The sequence below is a fragment of the Bos javanicus genome, chromosome 23 (genome assembly GCF_032452875.1).
Source record: "Bos javanicus breed banteng chromosome 23, ARS-OSU_banteng_1.0, whole genome shotgun sequence".
NCBI classification, from domain to species: Eukaryota; Metazoa; Chordata; class Mammalia; order Artiodactyla; family Bovidae; genus Bos; species Bos javanicus.
In genome coordinates, this window is record NC_083890.1 from 24,255,912 (window position 1) to 24,274,307 (window position 18,396).

An 18,396-nucleotide genomic window follows, 5' to 3' on the forward strand; every position below is an offset into this window, starting at 1 on the left:
TGCAATGCAGGAGACCTGGGTTCAGTCCCTGGGTTGGGAAGATCCCCTGGAGGAGGGCATGGCAACCCACCAGTATTCTTGCCTGGAGAATCACCGTGGACAGAGGACCCCTGTGGGGAGCCCAGTGGGCTACAGTCCATGGGGTTGGGGTTGCAAAGAATTGGACGTGACTGAGCAGCTAATCACAGCACAGCACGTAGAGTCTGAAGGTCTCTACTACTGTTGCCATCTAGCAAAATAACTCACCTTCATTTCATTAGGGCTAAATGATCGGTTTCCTGGCTTTGGCAGGCATGATTTCTACAACTGATGGGCACAATTTTAAAAACGAATAGGAGGTTATAGAAACTAGGAATTCCCGCGAGTTTTTGTTTTATTTCTAAACAAAGAAGCCCAACAGCAGCTGACAAATGGCCAAGCCAGACCATGTGCTGGGGGAGGTAGGGGGTGGATTCCACGTTACAGTGGAGGACTGTTAACCACATATAGGAAATCAACTGCTCACAAAATATCTCTGCTGTCCCCGCTACCTCCCCCATCTCCGCGGCTGTTACTCTGGGCAGGCTTCCCAAAGGAAATGAGAGTAATCGTCTGGAAAGTGATTTTGAAGATGGAGCCGTGTGGATCCGGCCCAGAGGGACCACTCCAACCAGTTCTCCCTGAAGGTGGAAAAGACAGTGTGAAGAACTCAAACTGGGTGGGGGAAATGGCCTTGATTAATCTGAGTGCCAGCTGATGCCCTGCGTCACACTGCTCACAACAGGCTCCCTCCTCATCCCTCATCCTAACAAGGCTTCTATCGTCCAAACAGGGGGAGCGAAATGACAGCATGTGACTTTCACAGGTCACATCTCTTTTTAATAAAACATGATCATGTCTTGATTATTGAGATGAATGGAATGGAGCAGATCTGTGAATAATGTGACTAATAATGCCAAATTCGTATTCTTCAGGATGTAATTTAAAAAACACATACATCTGTGTGTCTATACACACACATGCGCCAAAAAGTACAGACACTTTTCATTGAGTAAGATATTCATTTCGACATTCTTGAGCCATTCGAAACTAGATCAGTTCATGTATTGAGACCCAATCACAAGTAAAAACTGAACAACTTGTATCCCCATACTTATACCATCTGGAATCCCTGAACAAACAAGAAACCTAAAATACGTGTAGGAATTCGTCAAGAATCAGACTGCAAATTGTATGTAATCCTAGCTCTGTTTACTACTTAGTTTTAAAGCAGGCTTGGCAGGCCTTAGTTGCAATGCTTTCTTTTGCGTCCAGCCTCAACCCCACTAGCGTTCTCTCTTCTCTTCTGTCCTCTTGGTCTCTGCATATCCGTGTGCTCGCTAACTCATAAACAAACTCCCAGGATGAGGACCAGAGTTAACGGCCTTCCAATTGGCACCCAACTCGGCTCAATACAAAATACAATCAATGTAAGGTACATGGGCCCACTCTAGATTCTGTCTGGGTCCAAACCTCAGCTTGACCACTCGTTAGGGGTATGCCTTTAAACAATGGAACTAATAATAGTTCTTATAGCACTAGGTGTTATGAGGATCTAATGAGATAATATAAACCAAAAGCTTAGAACAGATCCTGGCTCCTAGCAAGGGTCAATAAAGGTTTGCTAGTACATGGGTGCGAAGAAAGTGACGGCACCCCACTCCAGTACTCTTGCCTGGAAAATCCCACGGATGGAGGAGCCTGGTAGGCTGCAGTCCATGGGGTTGTGAAGAGTCGGACACAACTGAGCGACTTCACTTTCACTTTTCACTTTCATGCATTGGAGAAGGAAATGGCAACCCACTCCAGTGTTCTTGCCTGGAGAATCCCAGGGACGAGGGAGCCTGGTGGGCTGCCGTCTATGGGGTCGCACAGAGTCAGACACGACTGAAGTGACTTAGCAGCAGCAGCAGTATGTGGATGATTATAAACTTAGGAGTGATGATGATATCTATTTTCTCCATTCTCCAGCAACACCTGGTTTGATTTTGCTGGTCTCTCTTTCTTTTCATGTAAGGATTCCTTTGATTATCAGTGACCTAATAGAGCAAAAGTGCCCAGAGGTGAAACCAAACCAGGTTTAAAGTAAACCAGAGGTTGACACTCACCTTCAAAACAACATCAGAGAAGTGGTAAGATTTTCCTGTTTATGGAGACCATTTACCAGGGTCGAAGAGTTTACAATAGCTTTGGTAAAGAGATTCTTATTTATTCCTTTGTTAATAAATTTCTTACCTGGAACTCCACTGGGTGGATTAACTTTGTAAACAATTGGTGTCTGTGCCCTGGAAAACTGTTTAGAAAATGTTATCACGGTGAGCATTTCATTAGAACAACACAAAAACATACACAAGAAGCCTGTCATTCCTCACAGGTCGTTCATCTACGGAAGCAAGTCGCTGTATTTCCTCAAATCACTTCTACTACTTTTCATCTTCATGATATTTCTGTGAAGCAGAGACGATAGATGTTATCATAGTTCTTCCATGGATGAGGTCAAGGGACTCTGACAAGGTCATGTGTCTCCCTGCACCATTTATCACTCACACCTGGGGAAATCTGTTTCTACCAGCCCACCGGTCATACCAGGAGCATGTTTTACCAAAGGAAAGGTAGACAAGCCATGCTTTAAAATACCAACCTTTTAATTCCTTTATTGCAACTTGATATCTTGGGGCCTTAAAGTGGTTTTTTTTTTAACTTTTCTGGACAATAATTTGCTTATTTAAATTGAAAGGATTGCAACTTAAATTATTATCAGTCAGCACCTTGCAAGCTACGAAAATTAGAAGTTTGAAAGATACGAAAGGGAGATTTGTTCGGGAAAATGCAAGGTGCCTGTTGTGGGGGGGAACATGACGCAACGAATGAGAAGCAACATTATTCTCCAGGGAGGAAACCAGCATTGATGGGACAGGCAGGGGAAGCCTGGTCGTGGCACTCAGGTCACCTCCTGCAGCGCGTCATTTGCTAGCTATAAGTTCCAGAGAGGCAGGGGCAAGGCCTAAGTCATTGGTTGCATCCCTGGGCACAGCCTGGTATAAGGAGACATTTACATTTTTGTGAATGCATGGAGAGGCCCCATCTGAGACAACTGACACACTGCCCAGAAGCAAAGGAGAAAAGGAGACAATTCCAGGAATTCCATATCACCTGTCATCCTCTGGGTTAGTCCCAGATTACAGGGCCAGTGGGAAGAAACAGAGAGTCATAAGGATGGACTGCCCTGGCCGCGGTTTGAGCTACGTGCTAATGATTCACCCAGGAGGAGACCCAGTCTCCCCATCCTGCTACCCTCACCCCCACCTCTTATAGGCGCCTAGACCGCCTTCCCTCCCCAAACCTACTGTACCTCCCGTCTGCAAAGCCAAGACAGCAAACTGTTTTGCTTGGTCAGCTTCCAGCACCCCAGGAGTCCACCTTCCCAGGGAGAAGGTCACTAAAGAGTAACTCCAGTGTTAATCACCAGCCCTCATCAGACATCGTGAATCAACGGACTTTGATGGTGTCTGGGCAAGTGTGGGCTTTACGTATTGATTCACACATCTGTGCAGTCTGTCATCAAGGTTAGTTTCCTCCCTTCCTAACAGAAAAGGTTAGAAAAGAGTGCACAGAAAATATGCACAGTCTGGGGGTCAAAATAAGAATGCTGTGACTTCACAGGCTGGGAGCTGTCTCTGCTGGCACCGAAGGATAAAGATTAACACAGCTCCACACACACTTGCCAAATGTACACTCCCTCTCTCCCAGCCTCCTCCTGCACCCAGACCTCCACCTCCACCAGGACACCTTTCAGACCACTGTCATGCCCACTGGGACTTTATCATGGGAGCTTCGTGAAATAGAGCAGTGGTTACTGCCCCATCTCCCAGAAGTTAGAAACGGAGGCAGATGAAACAACTAAGTCCAAACCACACAAGAAAACACACCCGTCAATTTCCAGCTTAAAATACAGGGTCTACCCTTCAGCTGTATGCCTTCCTCCAGAAGAGCAGGGGAAAGAGAGCTTGATCATCCCTCCCGGGTCCTCAGGGTGGTGGAGCAGGCTCAGAGGGAAACCTCGGAAAGGGCTCCACTCGTGATTTCTCTGTGAGCTGACATGACATAAAGCTGTACTTTTTTAAAGAGAAACAGGCCTCTGGTCACCCACCAAGCTAGAGACATGACAGAGTGAAAAATTAATGAGCTTCCAAACCCGGCTTTCCTCATGCTGATCCCTGAGCCCAAGTAGGGTCGGCAGCAGCAAGATGGGGAGCTGAGGATGAGAGTGACAAAGCCGAGCCACCAGCTGCTTGATAAACCTTCTGTGAGCTGTTCTAACTTGTCAGTGCCTGCAGCAGGCTCTTTGGAGTGGACTGGTGAGGTGGAATTAATTTTTAATACACACGGTTCCCCTAGCCCTTGTCCCCAAACAAAGACAGACACCGGGTTTCCTTCAGCTCAGAATGCCTCTCATTAACTGCATCCCCTGGTGACTTTTCATCAACTTACCGAGTTCTGGGAACCACTGAAGGACTTGCTATCTTTAATGTGCGATTTTAGGAAGTGTTTCTTTTCTTTCCCCTCTCTCTCCTTCCTAAACTTTTAATCAGTAGGAAAACTATTATCTGGGGTGAAAGGCCATCAAAACCAAAAACAGCATGGTGATTAAGGACCATGCCCGGCCATCTCTCTTCTGTTTTATTCATTGAGACACTGTAGAGGTGGTGGTGCGAGTCTTAATAAAAAAGAATAATTTTTTTCTTTCTGCCTCATATGTGCAGAAGCAAAATTCTGGAAAACAAGATTCCCTTGGAGGGAGAAACAAGTTGCCAAATGTGAATTGATGGCAAATTCTAAAGATGAATTGCCTATATTAAAATGCAGATTGTATGAGAGATGAATTTGGAAAACGAAGACTTGCTGTACAGGAGCATTAATTAACAACTGAACTGTGTTCTTAGGAACCCTCTTAAATGGAGGCTCCTTGTGGGAAGTACAACCATGGCAAGGGGCCCTGCTGAACCACTGCCCGTTATGGAAAATCTAGAACCTGTGCTTTCAGAGATTATTTTAGTGTATTAATAAAACCAATCTGAAATGGGCAGTAGACTAAACAACATTAAGCCCCAATGTAAAATTAATGCATATGGAACCTCTAAAATAAGCCCAAGCATTGGCTCATAAACTCTCACTCTCTCTCCCCAAACCATCCCCACCCCACCCTGCCCTGATTGCTTTTGGCTGTCTCTCTGAGCTTGAAGGAGAATTGCAGCAGCAAATGCCCTTTCGGTTGAGGATTGGAAAGAGAAGCAGAAATCAACCGTGAAGCAGAGAGGAAGGTACAACTTGGGTCCCTGAGTCCCTTCACCACATTGATACTCCAAATGATCTCTGTAAGATGAACCACTGATGCCCAATGGTAATCTTTGAGGCTCCTCTATGGGCTTCCATTTAAATGAGGATTTAAACGCAGGTTCAAATTCTGGCTCTACAATTTATGAACTTGACGACACGGCCAAATTATTTAATCTCCCTGAGTCTCAGGTTTCTCATCTGTGAAAGCAGATGTAATGCCTCTCATTAACTGCATTCCCTGGTGAATTTTCATCAACTTACCGAGTTCTGGGAACCACTGAAGGACTTGATATCTTTAATGTGCAATTTTAGGAAGTGTTTCTTTTCTTTCCCCTCTCTTTCCTTCCTAATCTTTTAATCAGTAATAAAAAGCTACCCCATAAAATTGAGTTAATGAGTATAAAGCACTTAGCGAGATCCTAACATTCACATGCTCTATACTAACTTTCTTAAGATAGTCTCAGAAACCCCATAACTATCATCTACCTGTCCTCTCATCCTGGCAAGGCAGACAGACTCCGTAGCCGAGGTGTAACTTGCTTGTCGACAGTGTAAGCACACCCTCAGATCAGGCAAACACACTTTCCTCCCTCCTTGGAACCCACCTTGAAAGTGCGGCTGTCTTGTGGTCCTGGATGTGGGCTGCCTACCACTTGTCCCCCAGCCTGCACTTCCAGGGAGTACACAGCCTCCTGTGCTTCAGGCAGCAGAGATCTGAGGGCAGAAAGTGGAAATTCGTATGAATCACCCATGAATTGCCATCGACGGATGAATGGATAAAGACGTGGTACACAGATACGATGGAATATCATTCTACCATAAGGAGGAAAGAAACTGAGTCATTTGTAGCGATGTAGATGAATAAAGCGGAGAAGGCAATGGCACCCCACTCCAGTACTCTTGCCTGGAAAATCCCATGGATGGAAGACCCTGGAAGGCTGCAGTCCATGGGGTTGCTAAGAGTCGGACACGACTGAGCGACTTCCCTTTCACTTTTCACTTTCATGCATCGGAGAAGGAATGGCAACCCACTCCAGTGATCTTGCCTGGAGAATCCCAGGGACGGGGGAGCCTGGTGGGCTTCTGTCTATGGGGTTGCACAGAGTCGGACTCGACTGAAGCAACTTAGCAGCAGCAGCAGCAGATGAATAAAGAGTCTGTCATACAAAATGAAGTAAGTCAGGAAAGAGAAAAACAAATATCATATATTAACGCATATACATGGAACCTAGAAAAAATAGCACTGATGAACCTATTTGCAGGACAGGAATAGAGAAATGGATGTAGAGAACGGATTTGTGGACCTGGTGGGGAAGGAGAGGGTGGGATGAACTGAGAGAGTAGCACTGACATCTCTACACTACCACGTGTGAAATAGATGGCTAGTGGAAGCTGCTGGAGAGCACAGGGAGCTCAGCGCTGCTCTGTGATGACCCAGAGGGGTGGGATAAGGGAATGGGAGGGAGGCTCAAGAGGGAGGGGATATGTGTATACTTATAGCTGATTCACACTGTTGTAAGCAGAAACTAACACAATGTCATAAAGCAATTATATTCTAATTAAAAGTAAGTAATAAAATTATTTTTTAAAAAAACATGAATTGCCAAAGCTGCCAGTCCAACTTCACTACTTCGGACTTCCTTCCTGCACCTGTGTGCGTGTGTGTGTGTGCTTAGTCACTCAGTCGTGTCCGACACTTTGGGACCCCATGGACTGCAGCCCACCAGGCTCCTCTGTCCATGGGATTCTCCAGGCAAGAATACTGGAGTGAACTGCCATGCCCTCCTCCAGGGGATCTTCCCAACCCAGGGATAAAACTCAGATCTCCCGCATTGCAGGCAGATTCTTTACCAGTTGACCCACCAGGGAAGCCCAAGAATACTGGTGTGGGTAGCCTGTCTGTTTTCCAGGGGAACTTCTCAACCCAGGAATTGAACCAGGGTCTCCCGCACTGCAGGCGGATTCTTTACTAGCTGAGCTATCTGGGAAGCCCTCTGCACCTGTGAAGCAGAGCTAACCCAGGATTCCTGTATTTCACTTTTTACCTCCTCTACCCATGCATTCACTAGACTTTAAAGATTGGATCCTTCAGCAAAAGTTATGAATCTTTTATTGAAAGTACCTGAAATTTTAAAAATTCTGTCCTGTAAAGAGTTGGAAGGGACTTTGATAGATAATCTACTCTAGTTTCCATTTAAAAAATAATGAGTTCCATATAGAGGCAATTCCCAAGTGACTCAGTGGTAAAGAATCCTCCTGCCACCGCAGGAGATTCAGGTTTGATCCCTGGGTTGGGGAAGATGTCCTGGAGGAGGAAATGGCAACCCACTCCAGTATTCTTGCCTGGGAAATCCCGTGGACAGAGGAGTCTGGCAGGCTACAGTCCATGGGGTCACAAAGACTCAGACACGACTTGGCAACTGAACAACAACCACATATTCATGGATTAAGGGATCTGGGTAAGTAAACACCAATGTGAAGGGCAAAGTAGGACCTGAGTCTGAGGCTCTTTCTGATAAAAGGCATTGATTTTACATGTTGCCAAAAACTCTTGACTTAACAGTTATTCCAGCAGCCCATAAACACTCCCCTTATCCCCCAGAGAGTCCTAGACCTTCTCTCCTCTTTTCGTGAAGATCACAGTGATTTCTTTGCCTTTTCAAGGCCACCATTCAGTCTGATTTTTGTGAGAGGAGAATATGATGAATACAGAGTTAGATTTTAGAAGTGTCTCCCCTCCAAAACTTCTCTTAAAATCTTTAGCATTACCCTAAATATTAAATCTTCACTGTCCAATGTGCTAGCCATTAGTCACATGTGATTATTGAGCGCTTGAATAATGGCTAATCCCAGACTTCCCAGGTGGGTCAGAGGTTAAGAATCCGGCTACCAATGCAGGGGACAGGGGTTCAAGCCCTGCTCCAGGAAGATTCCACATGCTGCCACAGAGCAACTGAGTCTGTGTGCCACAGCTGACTCTGCACACCCTACAGCCTGTGCTCTGCAAGAAGAGAAGCAGCCGCAATGAGAAGCCTGTGCACTGCAACTTGAGGGTAGGCCCTGCTCCCCAAAACTAGGGAAAGCCTGCACACAGCAACAAAGACCAGTGCAGCCCTAAACAAATAAATTAATTAAATATTTATTAAAAAAAGAAGAATTGTGGCTAGTACCAATTAAGATATTCTATTAAGGTAAAATACACACTGGGTTTTGAAGACTTTGTAGGCAAAGAAGGGTATAAAGTATCTCATTAATAATTTACATATTGATTACATGCAAAATGACAGTGTTTCCGATATGTTGAGCTAAATAACATGTATCATTAAAATTAATCTCACCTCTTTCTTTCAAATTTTTTAAGTGACTACTAGAAAATGTGAAGTTTTCTTTGTGGCTCGCATTATATCTTGGTTGGGCAGTGCTGATTTAGACGCTCCAATGCCAAATTTTGCAAACTCAGACGTCTTTTTATTATAATAACAGTATTTCATTGATTATTTTCTCACGTTTGAGTGCTAATTTAATTTGATATTCATCTTCCAATCAATGAGTACATTTAAGAGGGTTATATTTCTTTTCTTCTAAAATGGTGATATAAAGTCAATGGTGCATGTTAAAGTCATTAGTATGTTGGGGTTGAGAAAATAGAACATACAAATTGTTAGAGCTTTGACTTATTTCATAGCAAGTTCTTGCAAGAACTCTATCCCCTAAAATATTATATAACCTATGGAAATCATCTCTCCCTATAGTAATGCTATAAGGAACTTCAGTTTAAGAAATATCTATTGAGCATCTTCTACTAGCAAGATATTGTGCTCAGCATCATAAGGACTACAAGGATGAGTTGATCACATCCTCTGTCCTCAAAGCACTTAGTTTCATGAGGATGAATCTGAAAAGTGAGCAGCTGCCATAGTGTCAGGAGAAACAAAAAGCTGAGCAAACCTGGCCACTAAGGCTGTGCATATTGTGTCTTTGTGTAAATTACAAAAAGGTCCTCCCTCAAGGAAGATGAATTGCACAAGAAAGTGTGTAACACACACACAAACACACACATCATGTGGATGAATTCCTAGAACATGCTCCTTCCTCAAAGCCTGGATTTCACTTCCTACTTGTCCCCCTGTGAAGGAAGGGAAAGATGATACTCAGTTGGCTGTTTAGGGGTGAGGGAGTGTGTGCAGTATGGTTGGTTCAATAGGCAGAGATAGAAGAGGGGGAGCTTTCCTGAAAGAGGAAACAGAAAACAAAAGGAAATCATAATCTCCTTTTCTCTTAACGAATGATCCACTTTCAGGCAGCATGTCTAAGATATTAAAGAAAGAATGAACTAGTGTAAACTTTGCTGGCCAACGAAAACTTAAGTAGGACGATAGAAAATCTGGAATCCTGTAAACATCACATCGAACTCAGCAAAGAAACTGAAGACTAAGGTGAATTTCCTTTCTAAATGGTTTTTAGTTAATGTACAGTCATTACAATTATGCCTACTCCAAAAGCAACAGTTGCTCAGTCATGTCTGACCCTTTGTGACCCCGTGGACTGTAGCCTGCCAGGCTCCTCTGGCCATGGAATTTTCCAGGCAAGAATTCTGGAGTGGGTTGCCATTCCTTTCTCCAGGGGATCTTCCTGACTCAGGGATTGAACCCGGATCTCCCGCACTGCAGGCAGACTCTTTACCATCTGAGCCACGAGGGAAGAAGATGGTAAAATGGCCTCATTTATTAAAATCTGAATATCAATAGAAACCTTGCAAAAAAATCAACAACTGGAAACATAATCCGACTCCTCCTTATAAATAGCGTAAAATTCTCAAAAATCTTTCCCAGAGTCTCATCATTTCCCATATCTCATCCTCATTAAGCCTTAAAGCCCTGACAGGGAACTATATTGGTAAATGCAATCACTGCAGAAGTTGCTCTAATTCACCACCAAAAGCTACAGAGATGAAGAAAGTACTCATCCCATCTGGCCTTCCCTGTCCCGGGTACCTGGTCCTGCACATCACGGCTGGAACATCCAGGAAGACAGGGGAGACGTCACAGGGGATGCTGGGCAGCGTTGGCAGAGCCACATTCACCAGGTGGATCTCCAGCTGAGAGCCATTGGCGGGATGAAGGAGACCCAACTCCAAACCTGAACACAAGGCACAGAGGAGTCTCAGGCTGAACAGAGCTGTAATCCACACTGGGCAATACAAAAACATGCCACAAGGGGGCAGTGGGAGGCACTGAGTTTACCTAAAATTCAAAGGCTCCTTGTTTCCAAAGGCATTTCTGAGTGCCATATGAATGAGTGTTCTCATTTATGACTTTATTTTTTTAAAAATTATCTTTTCAGGTCCATCCGTCTAAATCCAGGAAAGAATTCTCCAACCCTGAAAGTTACTCTTTATTGTGGAGTAAGATGGAGACACTGAGCCATGGTTTAGAAACTCCCGCATGTAGGATTATCAACAAGGAAGATAACCAAGGTTCTGGGGTCACATTGCTAAGTTCTATGCTACATGTGCATCATCTCATCAGGGTTCCTTGAGTCCACTCCACAGCTCAGAATAAGGAAATGGACCCAAACACGGAATGCTGTGATGTGACATTAGCACCTGTTGATAGTAACAGAGAGGGTGTTCCCTAGGTCCATCCCCCTTCAGGACCTCTTTTACATCTGGCCTTAGACAAGAGGAAACCAAAGACTCACATCCTTTAGGATTCTTTAGATCAGTAAATAAGAAACTTGCAATTGGCAAGACCAAAACTTACCATCAAAAATAACTGTGATCCATGTTCCCCCTGCGAGGCTTCCTTCTTCAGGTTCAATGTGGATATTCAGACAAGGCACTGTAAGTGAATAGGAGAGACAGTGGCTTCAGTGTGCAAATTCAGTCCCCCAGCTTCCTTTCAGCATTCCTCAGAATCACCAGTAGGGCTTGATACAGCCCAAAACAAGGTCCCACCCCCAGAGCTTCTGCTTCTGTCTGGGTGAAGCCCAAGAATTTGCATTTCTGACAAAGTGTCCCTTGTACTTTCAGTCTGGAGAATCATGCCTTCAAAACTCCCATTTTAGGAAAAGTTCTGACTGATCCTAGACATCCAAAACCCCAGTGTTCACCAAGACTATCCTGAATTTCCACTTCCTTTGGAAGAAGCTTCAAGGATACATTTTGGTTCCTAATGGAAGCCGAAATATGTCTCCCCTCTTTCTCACTCTTTAATCAGGATATTTTATGTGTGTGTGTGTGTGTGTGCTTAATCACTCAGTCATGTCCGACTCTTTGTGACCCCAGGGACGGTAGCCCACCAGGTTCCTCTACCCAAGGGATTTCCCAAGCAAGAATACTAGAGTGGGTTGCCATGCCCTCCTCTAGAGGATCTTCCTGACCCAAGCATTGAACCTGTGTCTCCTGCATCTCCTGCATCGAATTCTTTATTCATCAGGTTGTATTTACAGTTACCACTTATTTCTAATATTTCCACTTCCCAGAAACTTTTAGAAGCTGTCTCTATTTTTAATCTTCCTACTCAGTACACCATCCTCTTTTGAATACATGATCAGAATGACTCCCCAAATACAAAATCCTCTAAATTTTTGCTTTGCCTGCTCAGAGAAGCAGTGAAGCATGAAGCAGTGCTGGAATTTAAAAAAAAAAAAAAAAAAACCACTATAGACTTGCACAGTAGGCTACACTGGGTTCTCCCATACAGACTGCAGGCTGAGTATGACGTTATCAATGCCTCATCGTTGAGGGTGCTCCTGGATGGACATTCCTTGTCCGAGGTAAAGCCAGCAAAAATCAGCTCCCCAGTGAAGCCTATAAAACACTTGTCATTTTCTGTATCAGAAAAGTTAAAGGATCATCAAGGCCACGCCAACTCTGGCAAGCCCAGGGCATCCATGTACATATATGCAGGTGGCACAGTGCCCAAGAGTGATGATGCAACTGAGTAGGACCCCATGGGGCCTTCCCAGGAGGTGGGGGACAGGGGGCGTCGACAGGCTTTTCCCCATAGCCTCTGCTTTTCGTCCTCTCTGAGGATAACAGGACGTATCAGGATAACAGTATTTGATTCACATTTCCTAAGGTGCTCTGCAAATGTGAAAATCCCCCACCAAACGGAAGATGTTAACTACTCGATGAGCCTGAGCACAGAGCCCCAGGCCTTCAGGAGCCTGAGGACTGATAATGTTAACCTCTGTGACAGCATCCGGTTACCTCACCACCATCAGTCAGAATTGTGACAGCTGACACGATGACCCCCCAACTCTCACCTGACTTTTATAACGGCTTTCCTGAAAATCTTCAGAGAACTCAGGCTTGTTTGGCTTTTGTTTTTCCCCCAGGGGATGAGCTATCATTCTCCTCAGACACCCCTGCAATAAACGTTTCTCTGCTCCAAACGCTGACCTTTGTTTGTTTGGCCTCACTCTACGTTGGAAACGTGAACTTGCACTAACAGTAAAGGCACATTCACAAGAACACAATCGTTGGTGGCACTCTGGCCAGACCAGCTCACACTCGCCCTCAAAGCTGTATCAGATGTGTGTGCACTCAGTTGCTTTGGTCATGTCTGACTCTTTGCGACTCCATGGACTGCAGCCCAGGTTCCTCTGTCCATGGGGTTTTCCAGGCAAGAATACTGGAGTGGGTTGCCATTTCCTTTTCCAGGGGATCTTCCTGACCCTGGGATTGAACCTGTGTCTCCTGCATCTCCTGCATTGGCAAGCATATTCTTTACCTCTAGTGCCACCTGGGAAGCCCCCAAGAAGATACAGAGGATAACCGAATTTGCTGAGAAAAGTAGTGACACAATTTCAGAAAAGAAAATTTTAGTTGCCCGTTCATTGCTAAGACAAGCTAAGCCTTCCTTTGGGAAGATAAAGTAATAAAATCTAAAAAGAACTGCATTGTATGGCTCAAAAAGGAATTATAAAAAGATTATGAGTTATTATTAAAAGCTCTAGACTATAATAGCAACTTCCACTGGCTGTTAAAAATTAAAGTATATATTTATAACTGTTTAATGTACAACCTCAACTAATAAGGAGAAGGCAATGGCACCCCACTCCAGTACTCTTGCCTGGAAAATCCCATGGATGGAGGAGCCTGGTGGGCTGCAGTCCATGGGGTTGTGAAGAGTTGGACACGACTGAGCGACTTCACTTTCACTTTTCATTTTCATGCATTGGAGAAGGAAATGGCAACCCACTCCAGTGTTCTTGCCTGGAGAATCCCAGGGACGGGGGAGCTGGTGGGCTGCCGTCTAATGGGGTCGCACAGAGTCGGACACGACTGAAGTGACTTAGCATAGCATCAACTAATAAACAGAAAATTATTAAGCAGAGAAAATTCAGTCTTAGAGCAGACACTAGTAGGTCATCCCCAATAATATTTCAATTCAGTTCAGTTTAGTCGCTCAGTCGTGTCTGACTCTTTGTGACCCCATTGACTGCAGTATGCCAGGCTTCCAGGTCCATCACCAACTCCTGGAGCTTGCTCAAACTCATGTCCATTGAGTTGGTGATGCCATCCAACCGTCTCATTTTCTGTCGTCCCCTTCTCCTCCTGCCTTCAACCTTTCCCAATAATATTTAAGTATCAATAAACTAGTTCTCAAGGTAACCTGTTGTGATCTCCCTAAAATCTCTTCAAAACACATTCACTCACCTGCCAGAAGTAGTACTTTGATACTTGTCAGAGAGATCAGCCAGCCAGTCATCTTGTCTGCTGAAATTGATCCTTTCAAAATTGCTCAGACATTAAACACATCTTCAGTTTTGATTGGAGCTGCATAGCTTTATAAAAACAAACTGAAAAAAAAAGATGACTATCATTTTGGCTTACATACAATTGCTTTGCTGTGTTAAAACTTGGAAAATTAAGGATCTTCTGAGAGACCCACCATCATCCCAACTTGCAAGAAAAGCACAATCTAAGAATCTTATATAAAATCATCACTATTCTACCCCCTCTCTTTGTCTCATTTACTCATTTTATGCATACGTAACCTAGGTAAGTAATAGTAACCTCTTGCATTAATTCATTCTTAAACTCTTACATTTTAAAAGTAAGGAAATCCCAGAGTCAAAATACTAGCTAATGGTGATGGGGGGAGGGGGTTGTTTTGTTTTGTTCTCTGGAAGTCTCCATCCTCCAGGAAGCAATCAACATGCAAAAAAAGAGTAAAGAGCTTAACAAAATGAATGTTAAACATGGTAACAGGTTGAAAAACAGATGCTAATGGAAATTTGGACATTATCTTACCCTGGTGGCTCAGCCATAAAGAATCTGCCTGCAATGCAGGAGACCAGGGTTCGATCCCTGGGTGGGGAAGATCCTCTGTAGGAGGGCATGGCAACCCACTCTAGTACTCTTGCCTGGAGAATCCCATGGACAGAGGATTTTGGCAGGCTACACTCCATCGGGTCACACAGAGTCAGACACAACTGAAGTGACCAAGCAGCAGCAGCAGCATCTTACTCTCACAGCAGAGGAAACAGGGAGGGAGAAACAGGAAGACAAAGCTGGACCCTCCAAACTGGACCCCAGTACCCCAGGTCCCTCTACCTCAATCCACCACGCCTGGATCAGCTTCCTTAAACACTGCTTTCACTGTGGCATTGTCCTGTTTAATGCTTTCAATTCAAAGCAAAACCTCTATCACGTCAAACAGAGGATAAGAACACTTGAGAGGATTTTTATTAAGAATAACTGAGTCGGACACGACTGAAGCGACTTAGCAGAAGCAGAGGTGATATATACCTAAAGAAATTAACACAGGGCCTGGTACAAAGAAGACACTCACAAAGGTCAGTTTTCCTTTCAAAGGCTCTCTGCGTCCCACAGAAAGCTCTGACTCCGCAGTTTCACCAGGACCTGCCCCTCATCGTTCCAACTTCCCCTTTCGCTGAACCCAGCAAGCTCCCCACACGGCAGCCTCTGCCTTGGATCCTGCTGGGCCCTTTCTAGAGTCCCCCAACTTTCTTGTGCCCTAATGAACTCCTGGCCTCCTTCAGGGCCCAACTCAGGATCTGCCTCTCCACGGAATCTGTCCCCCACGTAGATTCATAAATTAACTGGACTTCCCTGGTGGTCCTGTGGCTAAAACTCCACACTCCCAATGTAGGGGGCCCGGGTTCGATCCCTAGTCAGGGAACTAGATCCCACATGCTGCTACTAAGACACGGTGCAGCCAAATGAATAAAGGTTTAAGAAAAAAGTTAACTGGCCTCCAAAAATGGAGGGCAAGGAGACACCTTAGAAGGACGCAAACACTCCAGATTGGCAGGTGCCGGGTTTCATAAGCAGGAAAACTTACATACCAGGCTTGTCTTGGGTGTTAGCAAGATGAGTAGATCTCCACCCATCACAATCTTAAAAGTTTATACAGAGGCTTGAACAGCGTCGTCACGTGTTCAATCCCAATGATCCCAATGCCACATGGCTCTCTGAAAAGTGCATCTCTGAAAACAGCTCCTGTTGTGGAACCTTTGCGCAAAACGTACATTTCAAGTACTTGGGGTGGGGTGGGAGGAGGCCTGCTTGCAGGTGGACTGGTGGTCACGCCCTGTCCATGACCTGGAGCAGGTGGAGCAGCATCCGCCCCTCTTGACCTCGTAACAGGTGAAGCAAGACTCCACATGTTAACATTATATCCTCAATGTAACAAACCCCTTTCATTGATATTGGGGGGGGAGGGGTTGAGAAAACACTGAAGCCAGAAAAAATAGTTTTACCATTACAAAATAAATAAATAAATAAATGCCCAGGAAAAGAGTATCTACAAAAAGCCTAAGAATAAACGTATCTGTTAGGTATGTCCGAATTAAGACAGTGCAATGGATAATCACCTGTAGCTCATTCCACTCCACAAACATTCATCGTATGCCTAATATACTCTGAGCACGGTGCTTTCTTTTGTTGTTTAGTGACTGTCCTGTCCAACCAGCTCTTTTGCAACCCCATGGACTGTAGCCCTCCAGGCTCCTTTGTCCGTGGGATTTCTCAGGCAAGAATACTGGAGTGGGTTGCCATTTCCTTCTCCAGGGGATCTTCCTGACCCAGGGATCGAACCCACAGTTCTTGCCATGTCTCCTGTATTAGAGGCAGATTCTGTACCACTGGAGCTGGGAAAACAGAGATAAATTATCTTTGTACCTGCCTTCAAGTACCGAGCAGTTGGGGTAGGAGCAGAAGCTACTCTCATTTACAAGAGGAGTTCTAAAGTTTTCAAGTAGATTAAGCAGGTGTTTAACTTGTAAAATTCTCTATATTTTACACCTATTTGGAATAGGATTCATTTTTCAAACATTTAATTTTCAGAAATACATCTACTGCCTAGAGAAAAGTACTCAGGAGTTACTTATAGTCCAAAAGCACTGGATTTGATTTACTTGTCACACCCAACAGAATACGTTAGGCACAGGAGAGTCGATTTTCAATCTGACTGGGATTTTAACATTTTATTTTGGTGCCTACTCCCAAATTTAGAACATCAGAAGTAAATAGTTGCATGCTGGTTTTCTTAAAACCCTGTGTTGGGAGGGGGCAGGTGGGAGGAAATGAGTGATTGGAACTAACACATATACACTATCAATAAAGACTATGTGTAAAACAGATAACTAATGAGAACATACTCTAAAGCACAGGAAACTCTAGCCAAAGTACTGTGGTGACCTGAATGGGAAGGAAGTCCAAAAGGGAGGGGATCCACGTCCCTGTATGGCTAATTCCTTTTGCTGTACAGCAGAAACTAACACAACATTTTAAGTTAACTATACGCCAATAAAAATTAATTTTTAAAAAATCTCTATGTTCAGACCTACATCTTCCCTCTAAAACAGAGCAATCAAATCAATAACAAATGTATTTTCTCTTAAAATGATTATCCACTAATTCTTCCTAAGAACAAACTCAGCCTCCATTTAAATACTTTAACCAGAATATTTTCAACCAGAGGAGAGCTGTGTGCCTCTGGTCAGTTCTCTCTCCCCTGTCTCTCTCCACACTCTGCCCTCATTCTTCCTCCTCCTCTCTCTCCCCTTCCCAGCCCCGCTCCCTTTGGGGCTTTGAAAAGACAAACCTGGGAGGTTACTACATCATATCCCCCAGTTCCTTTGTTTAACATATTAGCAAAAAGGCAACACCTAGAAAACACAGAGCAGAGACATTTCTGAACCCAACAGTACCTTTTCCTGTTCCTCTCTCCTTTGGACTCAAGGGAGGAGTCCTTTCCTTTCAGAACGACCTTGTTCCTTTCAGAATGACCTTCTTCCTCTCAGGAACCCATGGCTGTGTTACCTGGTGAGAGCCCACCCGCAGCGGCACAGGTAACTTACTTGGCTGTAACTTGTCAGGCTGTAACTCACCTAACTCGTTTGTGTCCCAGCCAAACCTGTGCTAAAGAAAAAATTCAGAGCTGATCATGGGGCAAGTTTAATGATTAACACAAGCTACTGAGGCTTTTCCCCCGACGATCTTTTATTAACGATCAAAGAAAGTCTTAACATTTTTTTTCCACTTACATGTACCCTAGATAAGATGTTTAGATGAAAGTTTACCCAATGAGACAGACAGGTATTCAATGATTGAAAGAATTTGCCAGTAAGTCAGTGATCGAACACAGGCCCAGGAGAAAGGGCCACTGAAGGGCTGGTCCCCATTCATGAGCAGTCTCTGACTTCTCATCAAGAGGAAAGGCTGCTAAATGCCCTGCCGCAGGTTGGCATTCTCACTATGCGGGGTGAGTCTAAATGTTACTGAGTCCAACTGCATGGCAGGCCAACAAATCGGAGACGAGATGTTGGGGTAAGGAATGCGACTTTAGCAGAGGCCACTGACCAATAAGATGGCAGACTATCTCAAAATAACTTCCTTATCAGGGTCTGATGCCAGGTTCTTTTACAGATCAGGGATGGGGGGAGTGAAGAAACAAAGTAAAAAGGCCATTAATCTTACAAATATCCCCTAGACTGGCAAGCCTGAGGCAAGGGATGTCTTAATTTCTTCCTTCTTACCATCTACAGGTGGACAGGGTTATAAAC

The 18,396-nt window shown here is 44.5% G+C and overlaps 1 protein-coding gene across 4 annotated transcripts in view; it reads right to left on the reverse strand.

Moving 5' to 3' along the window:
* The window catches only part of PKHD1 (PKHD1 ciliary IPT domain containing fibrocystin/polyductin), a 443,703-nt gene extending 425,973 nt beyond the window's left edge, over positions 1 to 17,730 (reverse strand). For all 4 annotated transcript variants that reach the window (XM_061398409.1, XM_061398410.1, XM_061398408.1 and 1 more), the window contains exons 1-6: positions 17,542 to 17,730; positions 14,021 to 14,163; positions 11,118 to 11,195; positions 10,350 to 10,494; positions 5,961 to 6,069; positions 2,254 to 2,311 (exon numbers count right to left, since the gene is read on the reverse strand). In XM_061398409.1, coding sequence (XP_061254393.1) covers positions 2,254 to 2,311; positions 5,961 to 6,069; positions 10,350 to 10,494; positions 11,118 to 11,195; positions 14,021 to 14,072 — 442 coding nt within the window. In that variant the 5' untranslated portion in view covers positions 14,073 to 14,163; positions 17,542 to 17,730. The remainder of the gene's footprint in view (positions 1 to 2,253; positions 2,312 to 5,960; positions 6,070 to 10,349; positions 10,495 to 11,117; positions 11,196 to 14,020; positions 14,164 to 17,541) is intronic.
* Between the last annotated feature and the right edge of the window lie 666 nt (positions 17,731 to 18,396).